General features: G+C 42.9%; 2 protein-coding genes across 2 annotated transcripts in view; one reads left to right on the forward strand and one right to left on the reverse strand.

Moving 5' to 3' along the window:
- Positions 1-18,652, reverse strand: part of LOC142049380 (E3 ubiquitin-protein ligase RNF38-like) — a 199,547-nt gene that overhangs the window by 101,242 nt on the left and 79,653 nt on the right.
- LOC142049381 (E3 ubiquitin-protein ligase RNF38-like) lies at positions 653-12,431 on the forward strand. The gene is made up of 6 exons (XM_075077048.1): positions 653-910; positions 4,358-4,519; positions 5,671-5,777; positions 8,199-8,283; positions 9,698-9,819; positions 10,913-12,431. Exons 1-6 carry the CDS (start codon positions 722-724, stop codon positions 11,043-11,045), a joined length of 798 nt encoding a protein of 265 aa, XP_074933149.1. The 5' UTR covers positions 653-721; the 3' UTR covers positions 11,046-12,431.

Here is an 18,652-nt window from a genome sequence, read left to right on the forward strand (position 1 = left end):
TTGTTACATAGCTACTTGTCTGAAGAGTTCTTCCAGCTGGGCACACTTGTGCAGCTATGACATCCACCGCTGCCTTCAGGTGCTAGGGGGACTTCTAGATACTGGAGCTCCATGCAGCCTGAGGTCTGGAGAGCTATATCAATCTTTGGGAGGCCTGTTTGGGGGGAGATGTTAGCACAGGTAGGCTGTAGTGCTTCTGTCTGGGTTACAGCCACAGCCTTGCAGTTGCGGCAGATGGATGCCATTTTCTTTCAGCAGATCACCTCGAAGTCCCAGGACAGAGGAGAAAGGGACAGCAGGTACCAGCAAGAGGGGAAGGAAGAGAAGGGGCCCAACTTCAGGCAACAGAGTTGTTTAGGGCACAATCTGACATTTAGGACTCCTTCAGTTCCAACTAGCGCTTGTTTTCTTGGCATGTGCCTGTAAATGCAATATATGGGGAGAATAGAAACTACTATGGTAAGAACGCCTGCTCCCCCCTTCGGAGTCTGTGCCTGATAATGCAGAGTGAACACCCCCAACTCCTGTTGACTTAATCTGAAGTAAAAGGCCCTTTGCACCTCGCAAGTGTAGCTGGTAGCATCACACTTTTAGACCCTGTTCTGTACTAGAATCACTGTTCACTGAGTTTCTGAATGACTTATTGTGTGGGTTGTGTTTTTAAGCTAAGGGTAAGTGGACTGCTTTCTTTTAATAATCTCCTTTCGCTCTAGATGTAAAAATGTTCATTTTCTTTCAGATGCTTCAGGCGTGCTCAGTCCAACATCTACCAGTACCATATGCAGCGTTCCCACCTCTGATTTCTAACGACCCTTTCCTTTTGCATCCTCCTCACCTCTCTCCGCATCACCCGCCTCACCTGCCACCTCCAGGGCAATTTGTTCCCTTCCAAGCACAGCAGTCACGTTCAGTAAGTAATGCTTCTTATCCCCTCTCCTAAAATATTTGGAGGTTGATCAGCAAATAATGCTCTTGTCCTTCTAATAACGTTCTGGTTGAGAGAACAAATGGATCTGATTTAGAGTAAGTAATAGGGTTTTGTAGTAGTGCTATCTGAGCAAGACTTAGTCTGAAGAAAAAAAAATTATTGTTTTGAAATTAATTTTGATTCTCTTAAGATTTCCTCAGCTGTTGCCCACTCTTTTTCCCTGGAGGCCTGTGCTCCTGTCAGTCTGACATAAATTTGCTTCATGTACTGCTTCTGCAGGTGGTGTTCTTCCAGAAAGTAAAAGAGAATATAGAGACCCAAGTGTAGTGCAGCAGTGGTCTCAGAGATAAAACTTTGTAGAGAGACTAGAAAGCACAAAGCATTATTCCTATTGCATGCTTCTACCACATTAATTCACGATTTGTTTAGAGTGAACCACTGTATCTCCCCTGAACACTAGTGTGAAAAGTATTACTTAAACCTTCTATGGCCTACTGGAACCTCTTTTCTCCCCTGCTTATGGAAATCATTGACTCTTTTCACTTAAACAAACTTGGCTGAAAAGTTAATGCCTTCATAATAGGGCTTATGCAAACATGAGAGAAGATGCTATTTTGGACGCGAGGGAAAAAAATTGCATTTTGTAATTTCTACTTACTAATCTTCTGCCAGAGGTTAGTAATTTCCACTTACTAGTCTTCTGCCAGGCACCTTTTGCCTGTTTCTTTGGAGCTCTACCAATATTTCATTAATACAGAAATACAAAATAATTTCGGTATTACTAACAAATACTGTTCAGACTGTTTTGACCAGTAACAAATACTGCTGTGTTAAATGTCAGGTGTTGGCACTGTAAATAATCTATTGGCACAATAGACTATTTATAAGTATAAATCATGGTGTTCATAATGAAGTTTTTTGTTTCACAGGGAAATGCTGAGTTGTTTTTGTAAAGAAACTTCTTAATTCTTCATACATCAGTGTAACTTCAATTATTCATTATGGTAGTGAAGTAGAAGTATTTTCTTCAGTTTGAGAACATATCTCTATTAAGGAAATCAGTTGCTGCCTTATATATACAGTCTGATGAAAGGGATCATAGGCTCACAGGATCAGAGGATAATTCAGGTTGGAAGACACCTCAGGAGGTCTCTAGCTTAACCTTCTGTTCAAAACAGCATCAGCTATGAGGTCAGGTGAGGGTGCTCAGGGCTTTTTCCAGTTAGGTCTTGAAAAGCTCCAAGGATGGAGACTACACAAACTCTCTAGGATCCTGTTCCACTGCTTGAATGTCCTCATGGTGAAAAAGCTTCTCTTTGTATTTAGCTGGAATTTTGACTTACGCCCGTTGTCTCTTGTCCTTCCACCATGCACCACTGTAAAGAGCTTGGCTCCATCTTCTTGATCAAATCTCTGCAGGTATTGGAAGGCTGCTGTTAGTTGTCCTTCCCCCCTCCCCCAAGCCTTTTCTTCTCCTGGCAGAAAAAGCCCGGTTCCCTCAAGCTCTTCTAATAGGACAAATGCTTCAGTCCCCTGACCATCTCGGTGGCCCTCCTTTGAGCTTGTTCTACTTTATCAATGTCTTTTTTTTTTTTTTTTTCTTTTTTGTATTTGGGTGCCCCAAACTGGATGTAGTATTCCACATGAGGTCTAAAAAGTGTTGAGTAGAAGGTGGATAATCACTTTGCTCAATCTACTGGCTATGCTATCTTGTTAATACAGCCCAAGATACTGCTAGCCTTCTTTGCTGCCAGGGCACACTTTTGGCTCATGTTCAGCTTGCTGTCTACCGAGGGCACCAGGGCCTTTTCAGCAGAGCTGCTTCACAGCCAGTCATTCCCCAGCCTGTATTGTTGCCAGGGGTTCTTCCTTCCCAGGTGCAGGACTTGGCATTTGTCCTTGTTGAATATCATAAGGTTCCTGTTGGCCCATTTCTCCAGCCTGTCCACGTCCTGCTGTATGGCAGCCCTACCTTCCAGTGTATGGACCATCCTCCACAATTTGATATCAGCTGTAGACTTCATGAGCAAGTACTCTGTCTCTTCCAAGTGATTGATAATGTTGTTAAACAGGATGGGTCCCTGTGGTATACCACTTGTTACCAGCATCTTGGTAGAGTATGACCCATTAACCACTATGATCTAAGCCTGATCATCCAAACATTTTTTTATCCATCTGTTTGTCCACCCATCCAGACCGTAACATCCGAACTTGGTTACAAGAATATTGTGGGAGATAGTGTCAAAAGCTTTGCTAAAGTTGAGGTAAATGACATCCACTGCTCTCCCCTCATCCACAAATCTAGTCACCTTATCATACTAGACAATCTGTTTGATCCAGCATGATTTTCCCTTGGTATAGCCGTGCTGACTGTTCCCTCTTCCATGTGCCCAGAAATATGTTCCAAGAGGACTCGCTTCATGATTTTCCCAGGGACTGAAGTAAGGTCGACTGGCCTGTAGTTTCCCAGATTGTCCTTTTGGCCTTTTTTGTTGATGAATGCAATGTTTGCCTTTCTCCAGTTGTCAGGGATCTCCCCCGATCTCCACAACCTTTTAAAGATGATAGAGAGCAGCCTTGCAAGGACATCGGCCAGTTCTCTCAGTACCCTTGGATGTAGTCCTTCTGGTCCCATGGACTTGTATGGGTCAAGTTCTCTCAAGTAATCAATCCCTGACTCAATCCTCATCCACTGCTAGTAGTTCTTCTCCAGATTCGTCTCCGTGCCCAAGTGGCACAAGAGGGAGGAGGGGTGGGGGGTTATGGTCAGTATATAGCAGTCATTCTCTGCTGCACCTTTCTTTTCACACCTTTCCTCTGCTCTGGCATGGGTTCTTCATGGGCTGCAGTCTGTCAGGAAAATCAGCTCTGGCATGGGTTCTCAATGGGCCACAGTTCCTTTGGGAAATATCATTCTGTTCCAGAGTGGGTCCTCCATGGGCTGCAGGGAATATCTGCTCTGGTGCCATGGAGCACCTCCTCCTCATCCTTCTCCTTCTCTGACCTTGGCATTCCCTCTGCTGTTTCTCACTCTTTTTTGTTCCCTCCTACTCTCCATCCAGGTTTTTTTTTGTCCTTTCTTAAATAGTTTTTCACAGAGGCACCACCAACACTGCTGATTGTCTCAGCTTTGGCCTGCGGTGGGTCCATCGCTGAGCTAGCTGGAACCAGCTGTGTCTGGCACAAGGCAGCCCCTTACCTCTTCCCACAGAGGCCACCCCTGCAGCCCCCCCCCAAAAAAAACAAAAACAAACAAACAAAAAAAACAACAAACAACCAAACAACCCTTGCCACATATACCCAATACAACTCCATAAAATTTCCACAATTCCTCAGAATGTATAATTGGAGTTGTGGATTTTTGGTATTAAAAAATAAATTTTAAAAACTGGTTTTCTATTAATACAACAAACCCTGTATTTCTTTTAGCCACTTCAAAGGATAGAGAATGAAGTAGAACTGCTTGGAGAACATCTTCCTATAGGAAGCTTTACCTACCCTCCATCAACTCATCCACCAACACTGACTTCCCCAGCTCCTATCCAGTTCTTAACCCATGATCCTTTACACCAAGAGGTTTCATTTGGAGTTGTAAGTATTGCTTTTTGTACTACATCCTCATGTATGAGGAGTTCAAGTTCTTGATCTTTGCTCTAAGTTATAACCATTTCATTGAAAAATGGCATTTTTGCAATTGAATTTCATTAGTGGGTGCAGCTGTGGAAAGTCAGGGTGGTTGGTTTTTACGGTTAGACTGACTTCATATAGTCTGAGGGCTCAAACTTGGAAGAATGAAAACATGCTAACAAAGTCTTTGAGCGATCTTTTTCATAAAAGCAAATGTCTCAAGGCCTCTGAATATCATTTCAGTAGTGGTGTGTGAATTTTGGTTCTAAAAATCTGCTAACATTTTTTTTCACTATTAAGTATTTTTAGGAAAAAACAATTTATGTCTCAGTTACAATTCTTTACCTGCTCCCATTTTAGTAGACAGTGCAAGATGTTTTAAACAGTCATACTGAGGACTTATGTAAGTAAACTAAAGAGCTTTGCATGCAAATTGAAATGGGAAAATAGTCTTTTTCTCCTATGGAAATAATGTGTTGAAGCTGTAAACTTGAATGTCTCTTTAGGCACTATATCTGTATGCAGTTGAAAGGCTACAGCCCCTCCTCCCAAAAGTGAATGTAATTGAGCCCGACTCTGAATGTGATTTCTTTATTTATTAATTTTAAACCTTGCTCTTTATTTAAAGTGGTTTTGCTGTGGAGCATCCTGGCAGTGCTCCCTAATGGATATTTGGCTTATATCAGCGAAAGAATTCCTGTATATATGTTGTTTAAAACTCTTATTCCTACCCAACAAGCCACGCAAGCCAGCGCATTGCTCCAGGTCTAAAGCCCTCAGCTTTTGTTTTGCAGCATGTTCACCAATTCAAGTCCTGCCTGTCCAAACAAGCCCATATATAGGCTAAGCTTTACAAAATGCTTATTAGCTAGCTTGCAAGGGTTTCTGGTTAGCATTGTTACTTTTTTCCTGCAGGATAGTATAATTATATATTACTGATGAGATTTGTTGGTCAAAACAATTGTTTGAAAAGGCTGGTATTTTTTGGCTTGGACAGGGCTGGATTTTTTTTTTGGATGCTGCCTTATTTAAAATGTATTTCAACATTCACTTTTCATTTAATTTCTTTATTAAATAAGACAAGAAAATAGTAAATTTTTTCTTCCTTTTTACAGCCTTACCCACCTTTTATGCCTCGAAGACTCACAGGGCGCAGTAGATACCGATCACAGCAACCAATACCACCACACTCGTACCATCCCAACCTATTACCATATGTGCTGTAAGTCCAAAGCTCATTGTACTCATAGGCTACTAAATAACTCTGTAAGCTAGTTGATCCCCTCAATGTTTTTTTTTATGTTTGGGCTCTACCACAGGGTACAAACAGTTCAGACAATCTCAAGGAATAAGGGAGCTTGTAGTTATATTTAAAGTTTCCAGTCTATTTGAACAGCATATATACCTGAGCAAGGAAAAAACAAGTACAAGTGAACAGTTTGATGATAATGTAGTTTTGGGATCTTCTATGCCTCTTCTTTCTGTTGAAATCTCCTTAAAGATGTTCGATGTAGAATGGTTACACTTGATTCTTGGATAACAGTTATGAGTTATACCCATGGTTACATCCTAAAGTATACTTAAGTAGGATAAAGATCTAACAGCCCTTACCAAAAAAAAAACCAAAACAACAAACCACAACCAACCAGGCAAATCAATTTACTCTTAATTACTGAAACATAATATATGTGTGTGTGTTTTTTGGTTTGGGTGGTTTTCTTTCTTCTGAACTGATAATCTGTTACAGCTTTTGAACTTCTGTACCTGATTAACCACTTCTGGAAGAGAAGTAACATTAAGGGATTATCAGTAACCTTTTAAAGTAGATCCTGTCTGCTGTAGTTTAGATGTGTGACACAGAATTTATTGTTCTTTGTAGGTTCTGTTTTTGAAATGAATACAAAATGCTTAGAAAATGAGGATTTATTTTAAAGGTGTCATTGACAGGGAGATAATCCAACTTTGTCATTTGTAGTTTCTGACTCCGCAGTTTGACTTGCATCAAAATAGCACCAAGATATATGATTCAGTGAAGGCGTCAAACTTTTCATTGTGCATTCTGACAAAGTCTGCTCTGATGTTATAGTCGCTTGCCTGTCTACTCAGGGACAGTGTGTCACAATCATTCCTGATGAATTTAATCAGGTGACATTTATAGTGCTGTGGATTTTTTATTTCTATGGCTGTGCATTAAACTTTGACCCATATTACTATCTTGGAACGAGGATCATTTAACTTAAAATACAGAAAAATGGCACACTCTTGCCTTTATATCTGAAGAGGTTCTTCTCTGGCCAAATCCATGTTATATGGGAATGCATAGTTGGGTCTGCTGTCAATGTGAAAGTTGGCCCAATACTATATTGTAATTGTCTTTGTTATGTGTATTATTGAAAAGGAGACTGAGGGGTGACCTCATTGCTCTCTACGGCTTCCTGAGGAGGGGAAGTGGAGAGGGAGGCACTGATCTCTTCTCCCTGGTATCCAGTGACAGGACATGTGGGAATGGCTCAAAGCTGCCTCAGGGGAGGTTCAGACTAGACATCAGGAAGCATTGCTTTACAAAGACGGTAGTCAAACACAGGAACAGGCTTCCTAGAGAGGTGGTCAATGCCCCATGCCTGTCAGTGCTTAAGAGGCATTTGGACAATGCCCTTAATAATATGCTTTACCTTTTGGTCAGCCCTGAAGTGGTCAGGCAGTTGGACTAGATGACTGTTGTAGGTCCCTTCCAACCAAACTATTCTATTCTATTCTATTCTATTCTATTCTATTCTATTCTATTCTATTCTATTCTATTCTATTCTAGTGCTTGAATGCTTTTTTTATTGGGGAGCTAAGTGAACTTGGGTTATTTATCTTAGCTGTTATTCTATCTATTTAAATAAGTCAAATTTAAAACCAGAAACCCTGTTCAATACTAATATTAACTCTGTGATGAAGGCTATCAAGAGATTAATTTCTGTAATAGCACTGAACATTACTGTAAGTATGAGTTGTTATAACAATATACATGCAATTTGAAAATGCAATACAGCAAGTATCAAAAAGTGGTGCAATTAGCTTTCCTTTGACACCTTTACTTTGAATTTTAATTCTTAATTTCAAATGTAACCTTTTGACTGATTATTAGAATTTCATAGAATCATAGAATGTCCTGACTTGGAAGGGACCCACAAGGATCATTGAGTCCAACTCCTGTCCCTGCATAGGACAACCCCAAAAATTCACAATATAGCTCTGAAGGCATTGTCCAAGTGCTTCTTGAATAATAGTGTCAGGCTTGGTGCCATGACTACCTCCCTGGGGAGCTTGTTCCAGTGCTCCAGCAGGTGAAGAACCTTTTCCTAATATCCAACCTAAACCTCCCCTGGCACATCTTCCTGCCATTCCCTTGGGTCCTATCATTGGTCACCAGAGAGAAAAGACCAGCACCACCATCAGTGTTGAAGACTGAGGTGAAGAAAACATTAAATGTCTCTGCCTTGTCTATATCCCTGGTTCTTTGAGAAGAATAGATTCATCTATGTCAATCCTTTTTTGATTTAAGAAGGATCAGTAACATAACTCTACCTCTGCCATATGTTTGCATGCTTTCCTTCAGGAAGATCTTGAGTCTTATCATTGTTTGTTCTTCTGGCAGATCAGTGCTTCCAGTGCCACCTGCGGTTGGACCAGCTTTCGGTTTTGAGTTGGACGTGGAAGATGGAGAGGTGGAAAACTACGAGGTTGGTGTATGAAGTACAAATTCACGTGGAGCAGAGGTTAACTCAATACATGAACTTAAATGGTCTTTTGCTTTTCAAAGACAAAAAATGGGATTAAATAAATGCAATGTTTATGAAGACAGAATCTAGAAACATTTTTTTCATACTAGTTGCTAAAACTGGATGTTAGAAACACTCTTATTTTGTATCTATTGCCTTTCCCCAGAATCTATCCTTTCAGATTAGCGATGGTTAAATTCCTCAACTTTCCATTCTAGATATGACTCTTCTTTTTGCATTTTGCTTGATTTTTAAATAGCGAGCATAAATATCCTTTTCTTTTGAATATGTTACAACTTAGTGCTTTTTATGTACCTTGCTAACTTTACAGGTTAGTGTTAGCATTTTAGGGTGAATTCAGGAAAATGTGATGTTGGCAAGAATGTCTTAATGTATATTTTTCTCTTGCCAATAAAGAAAGTACAGCAAGTCGCATATTTTGAAATAAATTGTCAGTGGTGTCTTACATAATTGAGGGCCGATCCCAACTCTTGTCCTTGCTGCTTCTCAGGCTGTTGGATTCCCATCAGATTCTGTTCAGAAAACCTCAGCTGCCTCCTACCCCTCCTCATGTATCTATTTCTCCTTGCTTCTGTTCAGAGCTGTGCATTTATGCAGTTGCACAGCATTTACAGTGTAATGACAAGCTCTTCTATAACACTTCTTGTGCTAGTTAAAAGAAGCATCATATTGTAGCTGATATGTTGGGCTCCAGATTTTGAGCTATTTGAATATCTGTACTCTTTGCATCTTTCATCAAATCTCTTAACTTCTGTGCTTTGGTTCTCTATCAAGTTGATACTGATGTTTTTCTGGAGCCCCTCATGAGGGAGCAGAAATTATTTACATGAGGAGCACTTAGGTACAGTGTTCTACCTGTATGAACGAGTACAAATTTTAATCAGAAAGTGTCTCTATTCAGTTTGATGTCATGCCTCTGTTTCCAAAGGTTCAGCATAAAATCTCCATGTCTCAATTCAGCTATCTCAAGAAGTGGAATGGGAGTCAAAAGTTGTCCCCTTAAACTCTTGGCCACATAGAGCTAGGCTCATTGCCTATTCCTAGAAAGCAAGTTTGCCAACAATTTCTTCTGGTTACTCACACTACTGTGTGGGGAATGGGGGAAGGGGGTTCACTTACAAAGCAAAACACATATCAAGCTGTGAATAACAGTTAGATCAATGATCAAACATTGAAAGACATCTTTCCATAGCACTTGCAGTTGTAGAGAGAGAGAAGCAAGACTAAACATGCCTTGGACATGTGGGTTGTGCTACCTGGTAGGATAGTGACATGGCAGAAGAAATCACTTCTGGTACAGCTGGAGTTTGTTTGAGCAATGAACATCAAAAAGTCCAAATTCCTTGTTTCGTAGGCACTGCTGAATTTGGCAGAACGTCTAGGAGAAGCCAAACCTCGAGGACTGACAAAGGCAGACATTGAACAACTTCCATCTTACAGGTTCAACCCAAGCAATCATCAGTCAGAACAGACATTGTAAGTACATCTATCTCAAATTTACATACTGCATTTACATTCCTTTAGGCTGCAGCCTCAACTAGGCAAATACTGTAACACAAGTGCTCTAAAAGCACTCAAATAAAAAAGATAAATTTTCTTAAACCATTTTTAGAATCAGATATCATTTATCTTGGCTTTAAAATTCTGTAGGGTCTCACTTCAGTTAGATGTTCAAATTCAGTATTTTAAAAAAGTTTTCCAAATTTTTGTTTGGCATACTAGATATTAAATGGTCATCATCAACTTGGAATTCAGCCTATATTGAAATATTTTCCAATTACTAAAATTTCAAGTGCTCCTGGAAGAGCTTTTGACAGTCTTCGAGTTTTACAGTCATATTTTTCTTATTTTTTAAGACTAATTCTGTTTGAAAGTTCTACATAACAGAGAAATGACCTATAAGTGAAAGGCAGTGAAAGTGATATACAGTGCTGTCAAATGTTTGAAACTGAACAGAAGAGGCTTTTTTCTCTGATCTTACACTTAGAGCAATCTTCAATGTTATTTTTAACATAGTAGGGAATAAGAAAAATAAAAATACCAGAGAACTTAAGTTGATGATGTCCCTGGGGAAGAAATGTGTTTATAAAACATGTACAACATAATATAGATGCAATTTAATGAGAAATTTTTCATACTAAAAATGTGTGTGATCTTTAATCAGTTATGGCTTTGAGAAATACTCAAAGCAAGTTTTCTGTTTTTTATTTTAATATAGCTAAAATTAAAGTTAAAACTGAAAGAAATATGCTATAGGATGTGCACTACCTGTTTATATCAGCAGGCATGAACTCCAGTATTTACTATTTACTGCTTGGGCCAGTGAACTCCCATGGGTATGAGTTTGAGCCCTTGTCTGCTTTGGGATTTGAAACTATGGTGCACAAAACAAAAGCAATTCTCATTTTACACTGGTCCACTAAAGATCTATACCCACAAAAGTTTGATCACTGTAGATACTCCAGTGGTTTTAAAAATTTTTTTTGCAGAAACACCTTATAATTTGCCTATAGAATATAAATTATTATTAAATGGGAAATTTTATAGATATTTGCTGTCTTTTTTTTAGGTGTGTAGTGTGTATGTGTGACTTTGAGGCAAGGCAGCTACTTAGAGTCTTACCCTGTAACCACGAGTTTCATGCCAAGTGTGTTGATAAATGGCTTAAGGTAAATAAAATCTGTGTTGGATGCAATTTATAATGTCCTAGTTTGTGGTTTCATTTTGTCTTTAGTTTCCTACTGCATTTCATCTCGTTTGTCATATTTAATATTTGGGCTCTGAAGTAACAAAAAAGGGCACAAGCTGAATTTGTCGTCTTTTTTTTTTTGTCTCCTTACGGTATAGAAATATTCTTTTTTAGTGATTAACAAAAGCTATTTCTTTATAATAATAATTGGAATAGGGTCATTTTAAAAGGAATATGAGGAGAATGATCTTCGCTGGTAGAAAGCACTCCTATAAGAACCCCCGCTATCACTATGAATTTGAGTACTTGGGGCAAATAAAAAAGTATCTATAAGTATAAGGCATGACTGAGAGATATTTTTTAAAAAAATAGACAACATGAAATTATGGCTTTATGCATGCCATGAGATATTCTTTCAAAACAAGTTGGGGGGAAGACCTAGAAGCAGGACAGCACAATAAGTTGACAGATAGAATAGCAGTGGTACAGAACGTGAGGAGGATAGGAATACAGTTTAGAAGATGACGTATAGGGAGACATCTGTACAAGCTGTGTTATCCAGACCTACTGCTAATAAGGTGTTCATTCCTTTCTTGTCTCACTTTTTAAAAAATTCTATTCATTTACTTTAATCTGTCTGTAGCCTGTGTTGCAATATCAAATATGCCACAGTCCTATGTGAAAGAAGCATGTCAAACATTCCCTAGAGAACTATAAATGTAATCTTATGTTACATCATTTTAAGATATATTTTAAAAATAAATAAGTTCTCATGCTTTGCTGACAAATGTATTCCTATAAAGAATTGTTGTGGTTTAGCCCCAGTTGGCAACTAAGCACCACACAGCCGCTCGCTCACTTCCCCCCCACCAGTGGGATGGGGGAGAGAATCAGAAGGGTAAAAGCGAGAAAACTCGTGGGTTGAGATAAAGACAGTTTAATAGGTAAAGCAAAACAGTAATAGTAAGAATAACAAAAAAAAAAAAAGAAAAGGAAAAAGCAAAAGCTGTGTGTGCAAGCAAAGCAAAACAAGGAGTTCTTTCACTACTTCCCATCAGCAGGCAGGTGTTCAGCCATATCCAGGAAGGCAGGGCTCCATCATGTGTAACGGTTACTTGGGAAGACAAACGCCATAACTCTGAATGTCCCCCCCTTCCTTCTTCTTCTCCCAGCTTTATATCCTGAGCATGACGTCATATGGTATGGAATATCCCTTTGGTCAGTTTGGGTCAGCTGCCTTGGTTGTGCTCCCTCCCCTCCCGGCTTCTTGTGCCCCTAGCAGAGCATGGGAAGCTGGAAAAGTCCCTGACTAGTATAGGCACTACTTAGGGACACTTAGCCACTACTTAACAACTAAACATCAATGTGCCATCAGCACTATTCTCATACCAAATCCAAAACACACTATACCAGCTACAGTGAAGAAAATTAACTCTATCCCAGCCAAAACCAGCACAAGAATATACATTTTTGACCTGAATAAAGTCCTATAATTTCTAGGCTTTATAAAGTCAAAAAAATTACTGCCTCGTGCATACAGTAGAATATGCTGTGCATAAAGTGAAATATTGGATTTGATATTGGCAGTAGTTGTTTAGCTAATGAATAATGATAGGATTTTTTAAAAAAATAAATATGAAAACAACTTTGGGTTAGAGTACCCAAAGAAGTGAACCACCATGGAGATAGCTATACCAGTACCTGAAGGAATTAGTCGTGATGACCTGGAAAATGAGCAGTTATCCAAAGATCCAGAGGAAGTCAAGGGCATGCGACCCATGTGGCAGAAGTTGGTACGGTGCACACCATCGTCGTATGCCAACTCATTGGCAGTACTGACCTGGACAGACGGAGAGGAACCAAAGGTGGATGAATTGGCTGGTCAACTCCAGCAATACGAGGAAAGTCTCTCTTCCTCCCTATGGACCTGTGTCTCGGCTGTGGAGAAACTCTCCAAAAAAACTGCCTTGGGAGTTCCAGCAATTCAAAGTGGACATGCTCTACTCCCCACCTGTACGGACCAGTAATTCAGCCATTAGGAGTAAGCGTCCCTCTGCTCAAGAGGGAGGATACAGGGGATACACACCACGGGCCGCCCTGTGGTTTTAACTACATGACCACGGAGAGGACATGAGGAAGTGGGATGGAGAAATCTACCTCGACCCTAGAGGCACGGGTACGTGAGTTGCAAGGAAAAACAAGCACTCAGGAACATTCTTCCAGGAACATTGCAGCTCCAGTCTCCAGTGGGCAGTTCCCCAGACAGAGCAGAAGGGCTGATCTTACTCCTGATCGTAATGAAGAGACTTCCAATTTGCATTTACAAGAAGTGAGTAACGGATACTCTGTCAAGGACTAGAGGGGTCAATGCCTCCAGCCAGGTGGAGGAAGGGGACAACCGGGTTTACTGGACTGTATGGATTCGATGGCCTGGCACATCAGACACACAGGAGTATAAGGCTCTAGTGGACACCGGTGCACAGTGTACCCTAATGCCACAAGGTGTATAGGGGCAGAACCCACCTGTATTGCTGGAGTGACAGGGGGATCCCAAGAGCTAACTGCATTGGAGGCCAAAGTGAGCCTAACCGGGAATGAGTGGCAAAAGCACCCCATCGTGACTGGCCCAGAGGCTCCGTGCGTCCTTGGCATAGACTACCTCAGGAGAGGGTATTTCAAGGACCCAAAAGGGTACAGGTGGGCTTTTGGTATAGCTGCCTTGGAGACGGAGGGAATTAAACAGCTGTCTACCTTGCCCGGTCTCTCGGAGGACACTTCTGTTGCGGGGTTGCCAAAACCAGCACATTCTCCACCCCTTATTCCATACCATTTACACCATGCCCAGGTCCCACACGATGCAATACAACCGTACCAACCGCCATCCCTCCCCTTCACATCCTTTAACATAATACACAGGCATCATTCCCTTAGTTCATGGACCTTCCCTGTAAAATGTCCATTAAAATGTCCATTGAGTTCACCCAGTCCGTGACTCTGGGCTCCATCTGCCATATCAGGCTTTCAGGGTGGGAGAGATGGTGTGTGTTGTGTTGGGTTGCTGCATACCGAGGCAGTCATTGTTCCATCACTGCTGCACGGCTTGTTTCACAATTTATCTTCCATGGGTTAGGAGGCTCGTACTCTGATATCATTGATACAACACAGAGACGACACACAATATTATATAGCAGTTTGCATTGTGCCATTCAGTTCATTCACTGTTTTCACCCAAAATCAAATCCCCTTGAGGCGCACATCGGATTTGTCCATCCTCCCGCATCACCCACCAAGTGCACCCAGGTCCTCAAGCAAAAGCGATCCCACGAATGGGTTGAACCCAGACTGTTTTGCCCAGCATACTTTTTGCATGCAGCACAGGGACTCTACCCCCTTCCACAGTATGTAGGATTTCTGACTGGGCAGGGCCAGCTTGATTGGCAGATCCCCTCGTGTTGACTAACCAGGTGGCTTTTGCTAAATGCGTATCCCAGTGCTTGAATGTCCCACCCCCCATTGCTCTCAGTGTAGTTTTTAACAGACCATTGTACTGTTCAATTTTCCCAGAGGCTGGTGCATGACAGGGGATGTGATACACACACTCAATACCATGCTCTTTGGCCCAGCTGTCTATGAGATTATTTCGGAAATGAGTCCCGTTCTCTAACTGGATTCCCTCTGGGGTGCCATGTCGCCACAAGACTTGTTTTTCGAGACCCAGGATAGAGTTCCAGGCAGTGGTGTGAGGACAGGATATGTTTCCAGCCAGCCAATTGTTATTTCTACCATTGTAAGCCCATGGCGCTTGCCTTGATGGGTTTGTGGGAGTGTGATACAGTCAATTTGCCAGGCCTCCCCATATTTATATTTCAGCCATCGTCCCCCATACCGCAGAGGCTTTACCCGCTTCGCTTGCTTGATTGCAGCGCACATTTCACATTTGTGGATAGCCTGTGCAATAACATCCATGGTCAAGTCCACCCCTCGATCATGACCTCGCCTGTATGTTGCATCTCTCCCTTGATGGCCTGAGGTATCATGAGCTCACTGAGCTAGAAACAGTTCACCCTTATGTTGCCAGTCCAGATCCACCTCAGCCACATCAGTCTTGGCAGCCTGATCCACCTGCTGGTTGTTCCGATGCTCTTCAGAGGCCCGACTCTTGGGGACGTGAGCATCCACGGGACGTGAGCATCCACATGACGTGACTTCACAAGTAGTTTCTCTACCCGGGCAGCAATATCTTGCCACAATGTGGCAGCCCAGATGGGTTTGCATCTGCGCTGCCAGTTGCTCTGCTTCCACTGCTGTAACCAGCCCCACAGGGCATTTGCCACCATCCAGGAGTCAGTATAGAGATAGAGCACTGGCCACTTTTCCCATTCAGCAATGTCTAAGGCCAGCTGGATGGCCTTTACCTCTGCAAACCGGCTCAATTCACCTTCTCCTTCAGCAGTTTCTGCTACTTGTCGCATAGGATTCCATACAGCAGCCTTCCATCTCTGATGCTTTCCCACAAGACAACAGGACCCATCAGTGAACAGGGCATACTGCTTCTCATCTTCTGGCAGTTTGTTATACAGTGGAGCTTCTTCAGTATATGTCACCTCCTTTTCTGGTGATAATCCAAAATCTTTGCCTTCTGGCCAGTCCATAATCACTTCCAAGATTCCTGGGTGACTGGGGTTTTCTACTCGAGCCCGCTGGGTGATCAGTGCAACCCATTTACTCCACATAGCATCAGTTGCATGGTGTGTAGAGGGGATGTTTCCTTTGAACATCCAGCCCAGCACTGGCAGTCGGGGTGCCAGGAGCAACTGTGCTTCAGTACCAACCACTTCTGAAGCAGCTCGAACCCCTTCATATGCTGCCAATGTCTCTTTTTCAGTTGGAGTATAGTGGGCCTCAGACCCTCTGTATCTCCAACTCCAAAACCCTAGGGGTCGACCTCGAGTCTCCCCTGGTGCTTTCTGCCAGAGGCCCCAGGTAGGGCCAGTCTCCCCGGCTGCAGTGTAGAGCATATCTTTTAAATCTTGTCCTGCCCGGACCAGCCCAAGAGCTACTGCATGAACTATCTCCTGTTTAATCTGTTCAAAGGCTTGTCGTTGCTCAGGGCCCCATTTGAAATCATTCTTCTTCTGGGTCACTTGATAGAGAGGGCTTACGATCAGACTATAATCTGGAATAGGCATTCTCCAAAAATCCACAACACCCAAGAAAGCTTGTGTTTCCTTTTTGCTGGTTGGTGGAGACATGGCTGCTCTTTTGTTGATCACATCCATTGGGATCTGATGACAACCATCTTGCCATTTGATTCCTAAGAACTGGATCTCTTGTGCGGGTCCCTTCACCTTACTTTGTTTTATGGCAAAACCAGCTTTCAGAAGGATTTGGACTATTTTCTCTCCTTTCTCAAAAACTTCCTCCGCTGTGTTGCCCCACATGATGATGTCATCAACGTACTGAAGGTGTTCTGGAGCTTCTCCCTGTTCCAGTACAGTCTGAATCAGTCCATGGCAAATGGTAGGACTGTGTTTCCCCACCAGGGCAGTCGATTCCAGGTGTACTGGACGCCCCTCCATGTGAAAGCAAACTGTGGCCTGCGCTCTGCTGCCAGAGGGATTGAGAAGAATGCATTGTGGCATACCACTTGGCTGCCTTTGACTCCAGTTCGTATTGGAGTTCTAGCATGTCTGGCACAGCAGCACTCAGTGGCGGACTGACTTCGTTCAGGCCACGATACTCTACTGTTAGCCTCCACTCTCCATTAGCCTTCCGCACTGGCCATATGGGATTGTTAAAGGGCGAGTGGGTCTTACTGATGACTCCTTGGCTCTCCAGTCGATGAGTGAGCCCATGGATGGGAATCAGGGAGTCTTGGTTGGTGTGATATTGCTGCCGGTGCACTGTTGTGGTGGCAATCGGCACCAGTTGTTATTTGACCTTGAGCAACCCCACAACAGAAGTGTCCTTCGAGAGGCCAGGCAAGGTGGACAGCCTTTTAATTTCCTCCGTCTCCAAGGCAGCTACACCAAAAGCCCACCTGTACCCTCTTTGATCCTTGAAATACCCTCTCCTGAGGTAGTCTATGCCAAGGATGCACGGAGCCTCTGGGCCAGTGTAAAATAGGGTGCTTTTGCCACTCATTCCTGGTTAGTCTCACTTCGGCCTCCAATACAGTTAGCTCGTGGGACCCCCCTCTCACTCTATTAATACAGATGGGTTCTGGCGCTATACACCTTGTGGCATTAAGGTGCACTGTGCACTGGTGTCCACTAAAGCTTTATACTCCTGTGGGTCGGACGTGCCAGGCCATCGGATCCACACAGTCCAGTAAGCCCGGTTATACCTTTCCTCCACCTGGCTGGAGGCAGGGCCCCTCTAGTCTTGTTCATGGCATTCACAACTCACTTCCTGTAAACGTGAATCAGGAGTCCCTCTATTACACTTAGAAATAAAATCAACGCTTCTACTCCTCTGTCTGGGGACTTGCTTACTGGAAACTGGAGCAGCAGCTTTCCTGGAAGAGCCTCCCTGAGTGACTCTTCTTCCTTGCAGTTCATGCACTCGTGCCTGTAGGGTCGAGGTAGGCTTGCCATCCCACCTCATCATGTCCTCTCCGTGGTCACGAAGGTAGAACCATAGGGTGGCCCGTGGTGTGTATCCTCTCCTTTGAGCCAAAGGACGCTTAATCCTAACAGCTGAGACACTACTCTGTAGAGGTGGGGAGCAGGACATATCTTCTTTGAGTTGCTGGACCTCTTGGGATAGTTTCTCCACAGCAGACACGAGCGAGAAAGAGATATATGTTTCATAATCCCGGAGTCTATCAATCAGCTCCGCCACCGTTGGTGTCTCGTCATCTTTCCAGGACATTACTGCCAATGAGTTTGCATGCGAAGATGGTGCGCTCCGTACAAACTTCCGCCACATGGGTCGTGTGCACTCGGCTTCATCTGGATCTTTGGATGACCGTTGATCGTCCTGGTCACCATAAATCACCTCAAGCACAGCTAATTCCCTTAGAGACTGGATGCCTTTCTCCATAGTTGTCCATTTTCCTGGGCAATATGTAACATCTTCTTTAAAGGGATACCTTTCCTTCACTCTGCAGAGGAGTCGCCCCCAGAGGCTGAGGGCTTGCATTCATTTTCCAATTGCTTTGTCAATGACCCATTCCCCAGAAAGGGATCCCAGTTGTTTGGCTTCTTTTCCCTCTAATTCCAGGCTACTGGCCCCGTTATCCCAGCATTGGAGCAGCCAGGTGACAATGTGCTCACCTGAACGACGGCTGAAATCTTTTTGCATATCTCGCAACTCACTCAAGGACAGGGATCGGGTGGTCTCTATTTCATTTATGACTTCTTCCTCTTCTCCTCGTGATGGCCCTGCTTCTTCATCATCCCGTTCTAAACAAGGTGATGCCCGCTTCCAAAATTTTGTCTTGTATATGGGGGTGACGGGTACTGGCATGGGTTGATTCTCTGAGTCAGCTCCAGTACTTGTCATGGGGGTTTGAGTAGCCACAGTGCTTGTCATGGGGGTTTGAGTGGCTGCAGTGCCAGTCACTTTGCCTTTCAAGCCAGAGACATTCTCTTCCCCTTGGGAGCACTGAATACTGTT

The sequence above is a fragment of the Phalacrocorax aristotelis genome, chromosome W (genome assembly GCF_949628215.1).
Source record: "Phalacrocorax aristotelis chromosome W, bGulAri2.1, whole genome shotgun sequence".
Taxonomy (NCBI): Eukaryota; Metazoa; Chordata; class Aves; order Suliformes; family Phalacrocoracidae; genus Phalacrocorax; species Phalacrocorax aristotelis.